Source organism: Asparagus officinalis, chromosome 1 (assembly GCF_001876935.1).
Source record: "Asparagus officinalis chromosome 1, Aspof.V1, whole genome shotgun sequence".
Lineage (NCBI taxonomy): Eukaryota > Viridiplantae > Streptophyta > Magnoliopsida > Asparagales > Asparagaceae > Asparagus > Asparagus officinalis.
Genome location: NC_033794.1, coordinates 73,844,749 through 73,863,105, shown reverse-complemented (window position 1 = coordinate 73,863,105; position 18,357 = coordinate 73,844,749). Strand labels below are relative to the sequence as shown.

General features: G+C 38.4%; 2 protein-coding genes across 2 annotated transcripts; both read left to right on the top strand.

Moving 5' to 3' along the window:
* Nucleotides 254-13,979, top strand: LOC109826006 (homeobox-leucine zipper protein ATHB-15-like). The gene is made up of 18 exons (XM_020392950.1): nucleotides 254-330; nucleotides 430-586; nucleotides 679-779; nucleotides 868-958; nucleotides 1,069-1,164; nucleotides 1,274-1,387; nucleotides 1,469-1,552; nucleotides 1,668-1,823; nucleotides 1,912-1,986; nucleotides 2,222-2,328; nucleotides 2,412-2,604; nucleotides 8,906-9,091; nucleotides 9,185-9,262; nucleotides 9,711-9,845; nucleotides 9,952-10,280; nucleotides 11,829-11,934; nucleotides 12,935-13,084; nucleotides 13,534-13,979. The coding sequence occupies exons 1-18, from the start codon at nucleotides 269-271 to the stop codon at nucleotides 13,678-13,680; spliced, it is 2,367 nt and encodes a 788-aa protein (XP_020248539.1). The 5' UTR covers nucleotides 254-268; the 3' UTR covers nucleotides 13,681-13,979.
* Nucleotides 16,710-18,016, top strand: LOC109842831. The gene is made up of 2 exons (XM_020411734.1): nucleotides 16,710-16,774; nucleotides 17,550-18,016. The coding sequence occupies exons 1-2, from the start codon at nucleotides 16,745-16,747 to the stop codon at nucleotides 18,000-18,002; spliced, it is 483 nt and encodes a 160-aa protein (XP_020267323.1). The 5' UTR covers nucleotides 16,710-16,744; the 3' UTR covers nucleotides 18,003-18,016.

Genomic DNA, 18,357 nt, shown 5'->3' with positions numbered 1-18,357 from the left:
GGCGCTCAGCAGCGTCTTCTTGTGTGGCTAATTTAATGATACAGAAGGAAGAAGAAGCTCACAGCTTTGATTTGAAGAAACGAGGCCCGCGTTCTTTTGAACACGCTAGGGAGATGATGCGATGTGGCTTCCTGTTAGAGATGGGAAGGGCAGTATTGGACCGGGCGAAAAGTATGTGAGGTACACTCCGGGCAGGTGGAAGCCCTCGAGAGGCTGTATCAGGAATGCCCGAAGCCTTAGCTCACCTCGAAGCAGCAGTGATCAGGGAATGCCCCATTTCTCATCTAACATTGAGCCTAAGCAGATTAAAGTCTGGTTTCAGAACAGAAGTGTGTTTTTTTTTTTAAATTAGGGGCGTGCTCTTCTATTCTTTTTTCTTTCTTTTCTGGGGAAGAGCATCTGTTTATGCCCCGTGCTTCATGATCTCAGGTGTAGGGAAAAGCAAAGGAAGAGTCTTGCCGCTTCAGGCCGTGAACAGAAGCTGAATGCCATGAATAAGCTGCTGATGGAGGAGAATGATCGGCTGCAGAAGCAGGTGTCGCAGTTAGTGTACGAGAATGGCTACTTCCGTCAACAGACGCAGACTGTAAGCTCTTTTTATTCCTCCGCTTATTCGTATTCTTTCTGGTGCTGTGATTTATGCGTTGTGGCTCCTTGTTGTTTCGCTTGTGCGTTTAGGCCGCGCTGGCGACCACGGACACTAGCTGTGAGTCGGTGGTGACGAGCGGTCAGCGCAATTTGACACCCCAGCATCCGCCAAGAGATGCTAGTCCTGCTGGGTATGGAGAACGCGTTTTGATTCTTTTTTCCAGCTTGTTTTGTTAACATCTGTAATTGGATAATGGCGGTTGATTGTGTTTGTTGCAGACTTTTGTCCATTGCAGAGGAAACTTTAGCAGAGTTTCTTTCAAAGGCAACTGGAACTGCTGTGGAGTGGGTCCAAATGCCTGGGATGAAGGTTTGACCCTATCTGATGAGAATTTCCGGTGCTCTGTTTATTCGCTTCGGAATCTGAAATTTGTTGGAAGTAACCCTTTTTTTTTTTAATTCTTCGAACAACGTGAGCAGCCTGGTCCGGATTCCATTGGAATCGTTGCTATCTCACATGGTTGTGCTGGTGTGGCAGCACGAGCTTGCGGCCTAGTAGGTTTAGAACCTACAAGGGTAAGCTTATGGGTTTACTCATTTACTTGATTTTAATCAAGTTCTTAGCTGTCGTATGGTAATTGATGGTCAAGCTGGTTGCTAGGTTTAAATTTTAATTGTCTCGCAGGTTGCTGAGATCCTGAAAGATCGTCCGTCATGGTTTCGTGACTGTCGAGCTGTGGATGTCATAAATGTGCTACCCACTGGAAACAATGGAACCATCGAGCTGCTCTACATGCAGGTAACTATATCTCTTTATGCATGCCTGAGATAACTTGATCTTGATCCAAAGTCTGACGTTAGCGTTGGTATTTGATCGTAGCTCTATGCTCCTACGACACTGGCACCTGCTCGTGACTTCTGGTTGCTTCGGTATACATCAGTTTTGGAAGATGGTAGTCTTGTGGTATGTTATGTGGATTATGCAGTATGAGCAAACGTTATGCTTCTTATGTTGCCTATTATATATTAAGATTTGCTTGGTCGTTCTGAGTGTTGTGCTCCCCAATTTATGCTTTTAGGTGTGTGAAAGATCACTCAACAGCACACAAGGTGGTCCGAGCATGCCACCCGTGCAGCCTTTTGTCAGGGCCGAAGTGCTCCCTAGTGGATATCTGATAAGACCTTGTGATGGAGGGGGATCTATGATTCACATTGTTGATCACTTGGATTTGGAGGTACAAAGACTGCTTCTTCACTTTAATGTAAACACATGTAAATCATGTTATTTTTAACAAGTACTAAACTTCTATTGCTCCGAACCAGCCATGGAGTGTACCAGAAGTATTGCGGCCGCTATATGAGTCATCTACTGTGCTTGCTCAAAAGGCAACAATGGCGGTGAGCAGATATATTTTCTTCAAAGTTTTGAGCTTTATGAGATTGACTAGTATTATTAGTTGTTTTTTCCTGTGTATAATTTTGTGACTTTATAAGAAGCCCGCACAACAGCGATTGTTGCTGCTCAAAATGTTATGTCCGGTAGTGATGAAGGGAGGAAAAAGAATTGGACTCACAACATCCTGAAATGACAAAGCTTCCCTCTTCTAACACATGTTATTTTGTCTTAATACAGGCGTTACGACATCTAAGGCAAATTGCTCATGAAATATCCCATTCCAGTACCACTGGATGGGGGAGGCGGCCTGCAGCTCTGAGAGCACTTAGCCAGAGGTTGAGCAGGTGGGGAATTTCAGCTGTCTCATTTTCTTTGTTGTATTTATTTCTCTAACTTTGTCTGGGTCCTAAGTGGTCTAAGCTTTCAGGGGTTTTAATGAAGCTCTAAATGGCTTTGCTGATGATGGATGGTCCATAATCAATAGTGATGGTGTGGATGATGTTACTATTCTTGTTAACTCTTCGCCTAGCAAAATGATGAGCTTGAATCTTGGCTTCTTAGATGGCTATTCATCTGTCACCAACTCAGTGCTTTGTGCCAAGGCATCCATGCTTTTGCAGGTTGGCATATTATATTTTTTGTCCCCTTATTTTGTCATTAGTAAGAGCCCACAAACTGGAGAAAGTAAGGACTATCTCACCTTCTATATTCTGCCAATTATTAGCAGTGAGACCTAGCTTCTGAACTGTAAAGAAACTTGGCTCCACATCTTACCTGCTGTACTGAGTGGGCAATTCAAAGGAAAGACCACTTTGTAATTAAGTTCCAAGATGCCGGTGGTTTTGTTGATACTGTGATACGTATTGTCATCTATAGTACAACTTGGACTAGTACACAACTAAAGCAGCCATTTATTTATTTATTATCTCAAGACTTCAAATTGTTGATCTCTAGTACAATTTGCACAGATAAAACAATTAACGAGGATACTTACGCATTTATTTTTCGAAGTCCTTCAAATGTTGACTGACTTTATTTTAGTTGGCACCGGTTACAGATATGTAGGCAAGCTTATTTGTGTCTTGATAATGGTTAAAAGATTTACTTGCCTGGTCTCTTAGGCTTCTACATAGATAGTAGAAATGCTATACGTCTGGGTCATCAGAAAGATAAAGAAGTCGTATCTTTGCATTCAGGACTAGTATTAGTTGTGTGAAGTAAGTAATGACTTGGAATTACTTTTTCTTAATTGCATTATTTTTTTGGTAGTTACTCCATTTTTGAATTTGGTTGTGGAGATATGGACGAGTGCACGTCTGGCCTGGTAGTTAATCTGCTCACCGGAACATGTTTAAGTTTTATACAGTGGGACAGCTGTATCCCATTGAATAGATGTCTAAATCATGTTCTTTTTTGTGTTCTATATAATATGTTGTTCCTTTCTAAAATGTTAGTTGTTCCTTTCTAAAATGTTAAGAAGTTATACTAATGGTGTGAACATTGTGGAAATAGTGTACTTGTTAGATTATTAAAATTATAAGCCTTAACCCTCACCAAGACTTCAAAGTTTTCATATAGTGGAATAGACCTTTAACATGGCATCCGAACAATGTACATTCAAGTCTCTCCTATCATGTATTTATAGCGTATTGAAAAAGGTACCGTTGTGTGACTCCATGTTTCGACCTAGGAAAAATGCGCTCAACCTGCGAGATGTGTTAGATTATTGTTAAGATTTGGAGAAAAGAGTTTATTGGAGAGGGTTCTCCTCACTATATACTTTATTAATCATAGCGATGAATTAGTTACAAGTTAGTCTCACAGGCAATGTGGGACTAAACCAATGCTAAACTAATACTCTTTTCAAACACTCCCCCTCAAAGTGGAGCATATATATCATGCATGCCCAGCTTATCACAAATAAAGTCAACCCGTGTTCGACTAAGTGGTTTTGTAAGAATGTTTGTTAACTGATGTACTGTTGATACATGTTTTGCTGTGATGGTTTTGTCCTCGAGCTTCTTGCGGATTACATGGCAGTCGACTTCAATGTGCTTAATGTGCTTGGTTCTCTTTTGAAACATGAAATTCTTAGTAATGTGAATTGCTGCTTTATTGTCGCCATATAGATCCATGAGACCTTCTAGAGGGAGACCAATCTCTGTCAATAGGTCTTTGATCCAAATCATCTCTAGTATTACATTTGCCATAACTCTGTATTCTGATTCTGCACTAGATCGAGACAATATTTTGCTTCTTACTTTTCCATGACACCAGAGTTTCTCCAAGGAAGACACAATATTCAGTAGTCAATCTCCTATCAAAAGGACATCTAGTCCAATCTGTATCAGGGAAGCCTGCAACTCTGGTGTGTCCTTAATCTGAGTAGAGAATTTCTCATCATGGAGCCTTCTTCAGGTACCTCAAAATTCTCATTACTGCATCCAAGTGAGTAGTTATTGGTACAGACAATAACTGACTCACAACACTGACTGTGAATGTGATATCAGGTCTGGTCACCGTCAGATAATTCAGTTTTTCCACCAATCTTTTATACTGTCCAACATCCTCAAAAAGCGTCCCTGGTCTGGTAGTAGTTTTGAGTTCATATCCATTAGAGAATAACTGTTTTTGCATCCTAACATCCCAGCTTCTGAGAGCATATCCAGGACATACTTTCTTTGTGACAGAAGAATACCTTTCTGTGACTTTGTAACTTCAATACCTAGGAAGTATTTTAGGGAATTAAGATCATTAATTTGAAAATGTGTCTGTAAATACTTCTTCAGGCTGTTAATACCAGAAACATCATCCATTGTAATTACAATGTCATCCACATATAAAACGAGCAAAATTTGTTTCCTATTCTGAAATCGCCAGAAGATAGTAATCTTTTTGTGCACGATAAAGCCCAAATTCCTAAATAATCGATGCAAAACGTTCAAATCAGGCTCTCAGAGACTGTTTCAGACCATAGAGTGATTTTTTCAGCCTACATACCTTCACATTCTCTCCCTGAGCGACAAAACCTGGTGGTTGCTCCATGTAAACCTCATCATCTAGAATATCGTTAAGGAATACATTCCTGATGTCCAACTAATGAAGTGGCCAATGATTTGTTGCTGCCAGTATTTTCAAAGGCGCGTGTCTCATTGCGCCTCGTGCGCCTTACGATGTCATTTTGCTGAGGAGTTTAAACACAAGAAGACTGATGGAGGATCCAATATTCACGGAAACTAGTAAAGTTGCCATCCAAATATTCCTTTGCATTATCAGATTGGAAAATTTTTATCGAAGACTTGAATTGATTTATTATTTCAGAATAAAAGAATTTAAATATGGAAAAGACTTCAAATCTAGTCTTGAGAAGATAAATCCAGGTAACACGAGTGTGATTATCCACAAAACTGATAAAGTATCGGAACACTAATTTAGAAGTTATTAGGCATGTCTCTCAGATATCAGACTGAACAAGATCAAATGGTTTAGCAGCCCTTTTATTGATTTGATTAGGATAAGACATACGATAGTGTTTGCCAAGTTGACACGACTCACACTCTAACAAGGAAAGAGATTTGAATCGGGGATCAAGTAGTTTGAGAACAGAGAGAGGGATGTCCTAGCTGACAGTAGTATTATAGGGCTAATAAGTTTGCGATACAAGCCAATTGTTTGGCGCCTAATTCCAATTTATAATGGCCATTTTGCTCACGTACCGACCTAATCGTTTTCCTCGTGACTAGGTCCTGAAAGACACAATGTGTAGGAAAAAATATCACTGTATAGTTTAAAGATTTTGTGATCTTACTAATAGATAAAATGTTATAAGGAAAACTAGGAAGATAGAATGCAGAGGAAAGAGGAAGACTAAGAGTAAGATTGGTGTTGCCGACATCCTGAACAGGTGTACGTGAACCATCAGCTAATATAACAGAATTAGATGTAGGGCTGAAAGATGACAAGATACCTTGATTCCCAGTCATAAGATCAATGCTACATGTATCTATAATTCAAATATTAGACGAAGACGATAAAAGTAAAGATAAAGGGGTACTTGCACTTTTGAGAGTAGCAGATAAGGAGGAAGACGATGTTTGTAAACTCTGGTACTATTGGAATAATTAAAATTGCTGAAATTAACGCTGTAACTCCGCTGCAGCTTCACATCATGAAAGATTGATTGTAATTGACTTTCACTATCAGATGGGGTGAAGTTGTCCTGAGCGGTCATGTAAGCACTCTTGGCCTTCTTCTTTTTCAATTTAGGATAATTATATTTGAGATGTCCTTGCTGATGGTAGTAGTTGCAAGTCTTCACTGAGTCATTGCCATGCGTATGTCCGCCTTGAGATGGACCTCCACTGTCACCTCGTTGACCACCTCAGCCTCTAAAACGACTAATGTGGTAACCTCCTCGCCCTTCAAAGTTTCCTCTACCTTTTTCAAAACCATCAGTATGACCCCCACATCCATAAGACTGCCAACTCTGAGTGGCAAGTGCAGAGCGATACGCAGTGGATGTAAGTGGCTGTGCAGGGACACCGTTCTTCAAAAAGTAATAAGTCTCAGCCGGAGAACCAATGACGGAGCTTCTCATGATTTGTGATCGAGCAGAGGAGTAAATAGAATATAAGGTACCAAACTAGGTGAGTACCATAAGTTTGTTCCATTGGTTCTGTATTTATTTTACATCCCCAGTAATAGCAAAAATCTGACGAAGTTTTGCAGCCAGACGATTGAACTCATCATAATGATCATCCATGGGTTTACCATCCCGCTTCTTATGAAACAGCTCTTGAATTACTTCATATGCCCGATTAATATTGCTGCTACCCTCATGAGGTCTTGCAAAAAATACCAAAGTTTCTTCACTATCATACAATGAAGAACTAAATCCTGAATTTTAGGCTCCATAATATTAATAATTTGATGTAAGAAGACGCTATCATTCAATGTTCAAGATTCCGGTGTCAGAATAAGATGGTCTATCAACAAATGGCCAGTTTTGCCTCGGCTTGCCACGTAGATTTTAATAACACGCTTCCACTTGAAATAATTAATTCCATCTAGCTTCCGGTTAGTGATTCTACTAGAAAATATCTCTGAATTTTTCGTCTGCACCGTTAATTCAGAATCATGGTTTTAAATATCGGCCGATAATCCGATATTATCGTCGAGTTATCGGATTTGGGAGCTTTCCGCTAGGATAAGTAGGATTTTTAATCGGTTATCGTTTTTTAAGGTTTATCGGCGAGTTATCGACGATAAAGGCACTAATCGGCCGATAAGTAGGCTCTAAATATCGGTTTTATCGGCCGATAAGTAGGATTTGGGAGCTTTTACTTTCTTTTGAATTTGCTCTTTGAATGTTTACAAATTATGAGCTATTTATTGCTTTTGGAACTTGGTTGATTGGTGATTAGCTAATGTTTGTTTATGGATATTAATAATGGCTCATAACTACTAAATATCAACTAAGTAAGTTAGTTTATGAATTTCATGATTAAACAATAATTATGTAGATGCGTAGATGGTTCTTTATTCTTGATGTTATCTTATTATTTGCTTGTTTATTATTCCATTTTGACTAACATTATATTTTTTTCAAGCTTATGTTTGTTTATTATTTGCTAGTATATTACTATGATAAATACTACTTATCCCCGATATATCCCCGATTTTCGCTATCCGATAAGGATTTTGACCGTCCGATAAATCCTCGATAACCGACATTTAAAACCTTGTTCAGAATACTTGAGTTCCTCAGATCCGGTTATCATGAAACAGACGAGTAGAGTTCAAGATGATACCCTCTATAAATTATACTCTAAATTGGAAACAATCAAAGCATGTCCAAGTTCAAGTGAATTAGCCAGTAGGCTGAACAAGTCCAAGAACCCGAAGGTTTAATTTTGAACCCGAAGTTTAAAGTGCAACAACCTGAAGGTTAATATGGAACCCGAAGGTTAAGATGGAACCCGAAGGTTTTTTAATTATTTTTTAAAATTTTTTAAATTTTTAAAATTTTTAATTTTATTTACGGTACAATTCCCAGATCTGATTTGGATCCGAAAACAAAGAGGGAGGGGGGACAGAGGAGCATGGTGACGGCGAGTGAAGGCTCCTGGTGGCGGCGACATTAGGTTTGGACGAAGCTGCGGCCGGACCGAAGTTTGCGGGCCGAATCTCCGATTAACGACGACACAGCGGCGGCGACGATCGAGAACGTAGCAGCGGGCGGTGGACGAAGCAGACACGAGACGGAGCAGGCGACGGAGGCGTCAGATCTGAAAGAAGACGAAAGACGGCGGGGCATCTGATCTGGAAGGAAGACAAAGGCGGCGGCGGGCGGACGGATCTGGACGAAGACGAAGAAACGGACGAACGACACTGGCGGCGACGGATCTAGACGAAGACGGCGAGAATTAGGGTTAGGGTTAGGCTTAGGAAGTTGGATTAGTTTTAGGGTTAGGGTTAGTGATAAGCTTTGATACCATATTAAGATTTGGAGAAAAGAGTTCATTGGAGAGGGTTCTCCTCACTCTATACTTTATTATTTATAGAGATGGATTAGTTACAAGTTAGTCTCACATGTCTCACAGGCAATGTGAGACTAAACCAATGCTAAACTAATACTCACTTCTAACAACTATAAAATTGTAAATCTCAATCCTCACCACAACTTTAGTGTTTTGTCGATGTGGAAGGGACCTTTAACAGTATTATAATTTATAACAAACATTTTCATCTGAAATTTGTTTGCAGTTATTGTCCTCATGTTGTTTAGTTGTAGAGAGTTTTTATTTGTGCTGTTACATGTTATCATTTATCTTGTTTCTAAAATTTTTACCTGTTTTTCTGGTTATCGGTTTTATATGTAACACTACCACATTATCTTGATGCTCACTTTCGTTCTTGCAGAATGTCCATCCAGCAATACTGTTACGTTTCCTGAGAGAACATCGATCAGAATGGGCTGACAGCAGTATAGATGCATACTCTGCTGCAGCTGTTAAAACTGCTCCTTGCACTTTACCTGGGTCTCATATTGCAGGCTTTGGGGGCCAGGTTATTCTTCCTTTGGCACATACGCTTGAGCATGAAGAAGTAAGCATTTTGGCGGTACATTTTATTTTCGTACAATCTTTGTTTTTCTATTCTTTCTGCTCATTTTTTTTCTTTTTATGATGTCATTGATAGTTCTTGGAGGTCCTTAAATTGGAAAATATTGGGCACATTCAGGATACTCTTATGCCTAGAGACACGTTCCTCATGCAAGTAAGTAAATCAATACACATTGTGTGTTCTTGGTTTAATTTGATATAGATATAGATGATAATGGCAACAGATCGTCTTTCTTCGAAGTTATGTTTATATATGGAAGTTGAGAGAGATCATCTTTAATCATTCATCTCTCTTTACTGACTTCATGTAAAATGAAAACTCTAGGATCCGTTACTGTTGAAGTTAAATCAAGAGCTGCCATTTAACAATTCCTGGTCTTGGAAAACCATATACCACATTCATTTTTTATGCTCAACCACTATTTTCACGCATTCATCAATATAATTTAGCGCAGATATGTCCAGTGCGTAAAAAACGAACTTTGCATAGCAACAGCATGAATAAAGATGAATTAAACCCGATACTAGGCATTTTTTGAAGTTAAGTATCTAGATATATATACAGGCAGGTGTCATGCTCATGTTATCTACTGTTTTGGCAGCTCTGCAGTGGTGTAGATGAGAAGGCTATTGGGACCTGTTCAGAGCTCGTCTTTGCTCCAATTGATGCATCTTTCGCTGATGATGCCCCTTTATTGCCTTCCGGTTTCCGTATTATTCCTCTTGACTCTGTGACTGTAAGTGCATTTTCACATAACTGTGATACGTTAGTCTTTGTAATGCAATTTGATGGTGTTTTCAGGACTTTTTATTATTTATTTATAAAGGGACCTTTTAATGCAGGAAAATTCGAGTCCGAACCGCACTCTAGACCTTGCCTCTGCTCTTGAAGTTGGACCAACAAAAAGCAGAGTTTCTGGAAATGCAATTGGAAGTTGTGGCAGCACAAAATCTGTGATGACAATAGCATTCCAATTTGCTTTTGAGAATCACCTCCAAGAAAATGTGGCAACCATGGCAAGGCAATACATTCACAACATAATATCATCTGTCCAAAGAGTTGCTTTGGCTCTCTCACCTTCTCGTCCTGGTTGCAATAGTATCCTCCGCTCACCACCAGGAAGTCCTGAGGCAGTCACANCACTTGCTCGATGGATCTGCCATAGCTACAGGTGTGAATCATTTTGTTGCAATATCATGGAATTTAGTGATAGTAGGAATACACTTTTTTCTTCTGGATATTTTAACTTTTGATTTACTTGCAAAAGGAGATGCTCAATTGAGAATGTTGGATAGAGCGATTATGACTCTCACCTTCAGTAACAGGTCTTTAGTCTAACTTACATGTAACGGGGATCATGTCTTCGAGTTGTGCAATCTTGAAATTGGGGCAAGGAAATTATAGTTGAAACCAAGGAACTTTTTATATAAATAAAATTTCTCTGAACAAATCTAGATCACATGATTCAATACCTTTTTGCAGAAATTGCAGTTAAAATTATTATTGTAGTTTTAATTTCTCAGGTGTACAGATTATGAATTCATAACGATGTTGACATGTTTTAGTTTCTAAGTAACCTTTCATGGGCTTGAACATATCCATCACATGTGAATATACATATTATGAATCCATAACGATGTCTTTGGATAATCTAACATCATATTCTTTTTATATGTAACACTGACACATTTTCTAAAATCTTTCACCTGTTTTTCTGGTTTCGGGTTACATCCTTTGTTCCAAAAAACAAAGTTGCAGAGAATATGTTTTAAACCTAGGCCTCTTATAATTTGGTGCTACGGTGTGAATTGTAATTGTGCTTGATTATTGACCCCATGTGACAGTAAGATGATGAGGCAAGGAAGAAATCTTATCTACCATCACACAAAACAAGGCTGAAAATAGTTTGGCTAGGCTCTTTCTGTGAGGCAAACATCATAATAGTTTACCTTGGTTTTAGGAGATATTTCTCATGAGGGATAAATTTGAAGAGCATTAGAGATTCTAATTCATGATGCTAAAGATTCTTTCACCTCTTTTCCACGTGGGTACATACTTGAATGTATTTCATGGTTTTCCATGGGAGCATGTCAATATATCTTCTTAGGTTTGCAGTTGTGATTAACTGACTATTATGCTTCCATTATGATTTCTGGAGCTAATCTAGTAAACTATTTATAGTAAAGTGGAGTGACAATTAATCTTGTTACAGACTTTATGACTAGTATTCCAAATGCAATTCTACCAGTTTACTCAAAAAAGGGTGCTGAAAAAAAGATATTGTCAGCATGACTTACAGAAGTGCTTTTCCATTTCTGGTGAAAGCTTTATATGATAATTGTTCCATTTTTTTTATTTTCTTGATTAATAGTATATGTAAACGGTGTAAACGGTTCCTCCTTTGAGGTTGCACAAAGTTCCTGATGCTCCTATCTGCAGAGCTTTGTTGGATGCGGGTGACTTTTCACTTCCGCAAGAATAGTTTGCAGCCAAGAACAATATTGAATCGCTTTTATCTGAGTCTAATGAGTATTAGTATTGCTGAATTCACTTTTTGCCTGTGATCTACTTGGGAATGAAATGGATATAGATCTAGATCTTGTTAATGAGATTATATGTTCAATACTGATGTGCAGGAGGGTTTATGTAGAGACTTCTATCATAGTGAAGAAGAATGTTTTATTCAACTAGGAATCATAACTATTGCTTTTTTGGTCAGATGTAATTTTGGGGTTGATCTTCTTAAACCTATCTCTGGAGGAAGCGATTCACTTCTCAAAATACTTTGGCAACATGCAGATGCTATTGTTTGTTGTTCTTTGAAGGTTTGTAATGTGCTCTCATGTCATGCCTTTCCACAATTTTATTTCCAAGCTGGATGTTCTGATTATCTTTATGCATACCTTCTTTTGGAGAAATTAAAGTTCTCATTTTTTTGCTGATCACTGCAGGATATTCTTAAGGTCTTTATGTAATCTCTTTTTAGTAGGATTATTTATTTAATTTAGCGAGATCGATCAGCTCTCTTCTCTTTTTATTCATAGTTATGTGTTCTTGCACATGCAAACAGATCATATGGAATTTGCTATTACTGCAACGATGCTATTCATTGAGGAACTTCTTTGTCCTTTTCATTGCCCGAGTGCTAACAAGCAAAACAAAACACTGTTAGCCTGTTACAGCCCCTAAGATTCTACTGCTGTCCACTGGTACATTTCTAGGATATGCCCCTATGGACTAAGGTTGGCCTTCTATTGATTCAAATCAAAGTGAACTGATTTGATAAAAAAAAATCCAACTGCAAAGAATGTTCAAGTTTTCCGGGGCTTTAAAGACATTATTTGTGAGAAGAGGATGTAAAGGATGCATCTAGTAAACGGTGTACTTCTAAACAAATAGAGGGAAAGATATGATATCTGCTCTTAAACATCAGGTCGACTTCAAGTAGAAAGTAAACTAGCCAACATTACTTCATTGGATAGTAGTGGCACGTCTCCCAGTTTGCAGTAATTCAGCATAACAGATTATCATATTTCCAATTTAAATAAATATCTTTATATATATTAAATATATTTGGAGGTTGCTCTTTTAATTGCATGAGCATAACAATGACTGCCAATCACAGAAGCTTAGATGACAACTTTAAGTGACCACTTGGTAATTAGGTGAAGGGTGTAATCCAGTGAAATATCTTTGGCATAAATGTTCGTCTCTTTACACTTGTATGGTTGTACCTGTTGGAGAGATTTATGTACTAGCAGAGGTCGTTATATTCTAATAGATATTGTTTTATGAGCTGACATATCTTTTCTGTATCTTGTGCAGGCAGTGCCGGTTTTTACCTTTGCAAACCAAGCGGGACTTGACATGCTCGAGACAACACTGATTGCGCTGCAAGATGTTACTTTAGAGAAGATATTTGATGGTCAAGGATGGAAAATTCTCTGTGGCGAGTTCCCAAGTATCATGCAGCAGGTCTCTCTATCTGGTTCCCTATCTTTGAAAAGTACACAGTTTTCATTCGTGAATGGTAAAATTTCATGGAAAACTTCAATGGGCTTTGGTTCATTGTTGACGCTGTTGGCCAGCTAGATAACTCTTGGATCAGTATACTCATCTGCAAAACCCGCCGGTTTTACATTGATCCAAGGGTTTTCGTTACTTGGCACATCATGTGTCTGTAGCACCTGGCCCACTGGATACTTTCTCAAAGTATATACAAGGTTTATGCATGAAATTTGTGTCATGGTGAATCTTGATTACTTGGTTTGGCAGTGGCCTCTCAACAAATTCATACCTTCTGCCCGTTTATTTTTACACCGCTTTTTCTTTTAAATTCTATACATATTTATTTCTTTAGCAGGGTTTTGCATGTTTTCAAGGTGGCATCTTTTAAATTCTATACATTTTTATTTCTGTAGCAGGGTTTTGCATGTTTTCAAGGCGGTATCTGTGTTTCTAGTATGGGAAGGCCAGTCTCTTATGAGAGGGCAGTTGCTTGGAAAGTGATGAATGACGAAGAGGAAGCCCACTGCATTTGCTTCATGTTCATAAACTGGTCCTTTGTTTAGATGCACTTCAAACCAAAAACATAGGAAGCAAAACCAAAGGAAGCTAAATTATCCTATACATAAATCTATAGCTACTCGGTACTTTTTTGATACGAGGAACTGTATCTTTATAATCTTAAAGATTGCAGTCTTTTTTAACATCCTGGCTAAAAGAAAACCCAACTGCCCTGTTGTTTCCTGCGTGTATGAAAATGGTTCACATTTTAAGGATATATGTTATGTGCTTCTGATCGGTCTATACATTTCATGGTTAATTTATGTTGTTGTGAACTTTGCAATAGACTCACAATTTGCACTTATTTGCCTTAAGTGCACAACCTGTATCAGCGGAAAACAGTGCATAATTTGAGTTATCCATCACATTTTATCATGTGTGTATCGTTACTTCACATTTTACTACTTATTGCAAGGAGAACTGGTATCATCTCTATGGGTTGCTGAAGTAGCTCACGAGGATGAGATCGGACTTTTTCCACTTATTGTTAAAAGGAAAATTTAGGTCGCGATGGATTGGAGAGGGACCACACTTTTGTATCAACATCTCTTGCAGCCGGATGCCTTGAGCCGTCTCTATTATCTCTGTGTATTATTATTATTATTAGTAGTTTCATTGCTCTGTTCCGTTGCACCTGAGAGTCTAGCGACGTGCAAGCATATGCTAAAGTGGAAATTCCTCTCAAACCTTAATTGATATTTGGGTAAATTTCACGAAACCCCCTGAACTTAGGGTGTGTTACACTTACACAAAACACTTCTGAACATTGCAAATTCCAGAAAAACCATGCATCCTTGTCTCGCTTTGCTACCATGTCTGCCATTGTGAAGTTTAACATGTCATGTTTGTTCCTCACATGACACAAAAAATTGGACGTTTTTTTTCTTCTCCTGATTACCAAATTTTTTTGGTTGATATCTACAATTTTCATCCCCTTCTTTTAGAGAGGCTGTCTTAGACATTTTATGCTTTAAATCTGTTAATTATAAATACCATGGGGGTTTTTTTTTCTGAAACTATCCAAAATTCATGGGGGTCTTGTGAAAATTACCAAGTTAAAGGGATTGCAGAAGCCCCCAAAGTCGAGAGGGTTTTGTGAAATTTATCCTAGATATTTTGGGGCCAGGTGTAACTCTTTTTTGTAATCTAGAATATGTATCAGATATGGACCTGCTTGGTTCAGGCTCCGTTTAAACTTTGGTCCCTTTCCTAATTCCTAGCTCCCATGTATACTACTTGGGCTGTATACCAATATGCTTCCTCAAAGGTTGCATTATTTTCAAACTGAAAACCTTATCCAATTTAATTAGTACTAATTAAGAACCTTAGCAGCCATTAATTTGCAGTAATCCTAAATATCGCTGTAACGCGAAATAAATGGTTCAGTGCAAGTGGCTGTGAATAGCTCAATGCATCGCCCCATGAAATGAGGAGTAGACACAGATCATGTTCTGTCTCTTTCCTATACAGTAGCTCCTAAGTACAACTCGGCGACCAATTTGCTTCATCTTTCCTTTTACAAGCTTGAATCTTATCCATTTATGGGAACCGATTAGCTATACGTCAACTTTATATATATACCCGCGTGGATGGGGACTGTTAAATTTTAGCTAGCTGAAACCTTTTAACCTTGAAATCTTTCTTTGTTGAAGAAAAAATTAATGATTTTAGTACTTGATGTTCGTCACTATTATATAGGCTCACGCGCATTCATGAAATTCAAGATATACGTACACACCGTACACCCACCATATTTACCTAGGGAAACTCGTATATATATCATCTACCTAAGTTGCATGAGAAGTATATTATGCAATTAATGCGCAAATTAATTAACAGATATAGCTAATTAACTGTTTGTAGGCAAAGAGACGAAGCTAAATATTGCCTGCTTCAGATATTGCAGCAAGTGAAGCATCAAGCCAGAATCTATAGCCAAGCATATATAGCAGTTACCTCTTCCCTTGGTATACCTATAAATTGACATGCACCCATCTTTTTTCTAACCTACCTTTTAAGGCAATTAATGATAGATGGAGGGGATTCGACGACACTGATGAGCACCCTTTTCTAACTGTACTCAAGACAACTTTCAGGGTACGTTGAGGGTATCCCTCACCTGTTGCACGCGCTTTTTAGCTTTGCTTTGAAACGGACGAGAAATGTGAAGGTACGCTGCATTGCGCATATGTCGAGTGACACAAGAGCAGCTAATCTAGGGTTTTTATCGATATCGATAATTCGATCTTGTGCAATTGATAGTTCCAGACTTGGACACCGGACAGACTCCTCCCTTATATAATTTGATAGGCCTTCATCAAGAGAATTAGAACTTGTAATAACTCTACTAAACTAATCAAGTATTTTTTTTACATTATTAGTTGCTGATCTAGCTAGCTAGTAAATATATACATAGAAGCTATATTGAAGATATATATCATCCTAAAAATCATCAACAAAAGGAACACCACCCTACTTTTCCCATGCACGTATTAGGAAAGTGGTCCCTTCAAACTCTTTATATGAAAGCCAGGTACCGATATCGATGAACCTCCTACGTCTCAATCGGAAGAACCCCCCTAGCTCGTGATGACCAAATCCATGATCTCGACAAGTTTAGACATTCTAAGCTTTCTTCTCTTCAAAAACCACTTCGCCCATTGGAGGATGTTGCTCTCAGCTTCGTATCAATCATCGATATAACTTCCCCCAGTTGTAGACTCTATAGTTGCAACTGTTGCAATTTGCACATTTAATAGCAAATAAAGGCACCCTAACTACTAAAATGATGCTTTATGATCTCCCTCTCCAATTGATTTCTACATATCCTAGCAATTAAGGCCTATGGCTACTGTATCACGTTCTCCTGCTTTTGATTTTAATGACCCTACCAACTCCTAGGTTTCTTTCTAATTAATATGTACTCATTTCTTTCGGCACTTTTAATTGATTGGCTATAAAAGGGCATGCAGACGAGCAAACCATATGCGCAGAGAGAGAGAGAGAGAGAGAGAGAGAGAGAGAGGTTCCACTAATTATTTCAAGAAGTTGTCGTGCACCAAACAAGTTATGGCGGAATCACACAGTCCTCCACCAAAGGTAACTTGATCACCCTACTCGTAATACTGTTACATTAAGAAAATTAATTAGATTGAGGTTGAGTTTTAACTCTACTCGTTGAGTAAATCTTAATTAATCTGAAATCAATTTATTGTGCTAATTAGCTAGTTTTCTTGCCAAGGTATCCTCGACCTGAGATATACTTGTAAGATTTTTTTTTTCTTATTTTTTTTCCTCTTTCCCAGTTGAGCTAGTCTTCTATTGATATATGCAAGGAAGTGGAAACTATTAAACAAAATCATAACTTTGGATCTCCAAATTGAAGATGCATACTACTGGATGTAACCTATATATAATACACATGGACTATATTTCACTCAAAATTTTCGATGACACCTGACGTGTTTATATTCGTGTGTGAGAGACAAAACTTAATCCACTTAATTTATGAAAATTATGAAACATTAATTTTGACAACATACGACACCTGAAAAATATAAATTAAAGTCGTTCAATATTTTATATATTTGATGTGTTATATAACATTTGACAGCATTAATTAAAGAAAATCCAAATTTTAAACTTAAATGGTTATTAAACATAACATTCTACTAATAGTAGTCTATCTCAACTCATTTTTTTCCTCCTTTTTTTTCTATGTAATCTTCCTCAAGCTAACTGTGCAGCAGAAGCGACTTCTCGGAAGTTTTTTTTTTCATTATTGTGCATGCATGGATATATATCATTATGTGTAGACAAACTACTGTGTGTCATATTCTCATTCTAATTATTTATCCTACTATTGTTCTCTCAGAAAGATCAATCTCTTAGAAGAGTTTACTCCGACACATCATCCCTGATCCCTGACATGAAAAATCCAAATCAGCAAATCACCACCATCGATGAAGAAGCAATCAACTGCGAATGCTGCGGAGTCTCTGAAGACTGCACACCAACCTACATCACCCGAATCAAGTCCTACTTCTGCAACAAATGGGTCTGCGGACTCTGCGCTGAGGCAGTCAAAGAAAAGATCAGACGAGCTTCGAATCAAATTTCGATGGAAGAAGCTTTGGAGTCTCATGGAGAATTATGTAAGAGGTTTAATGGGACGGTGAGGGTTAATCCGAAGTTGTCCTTGGCTGGTGCAATGAGGGAGATTGCCAAGAAGAGTTCTCAGAGGAGAAAGAGTTCTGAGGAGTTTTATGGTGGGGGGACGAAGATTGGGAGGACAATGAGTTGTGTTGCCAGGATTGATGGATGCTAGTTTAAGTACTTAATTATCATTAATTGTGACCTATGTTAACCTTCTCCATTTGTATCTCTAGTCCCCCCCCCCCGAGAAGGATAAATTAGGACTCTGCGCTGAGGCAGTCAAAGAAAAGATCAGACGAGCTTCGAATCAAATTTCGATGGAAGAAGCTTTGGAGTCTCATGGAGAATTATGTAAGAGGTTTAATGGGACGGTGAGGGTTAATCCGAAGTTGTCCTTGGCTGGTGCAATGAGGGAGATTGCCAAGAAGAGTTCTCAGAGGAGAAAGAGTTCTGAGGAGTTTTATGGTGGGGGGACGAAGATTGGGAGGACAATGAGTTGTGTTGCCAGGATTGATGGATGCTAGTTT

Coding starts and splice junctions, on each gene's coding strand:
- LOC109842831 (XM_020411734.1), top strand. CDS start 16,745: ATGGCGGAATCACACAGTCCTCCACCAAAG. Junction 16,775..17,549: donor CACACAGTCCTCCACCAAAG/GTAACTTGATCA, acceptor TTGTTCTCTCAG/AAAGATCAATCTCTTAGAAG.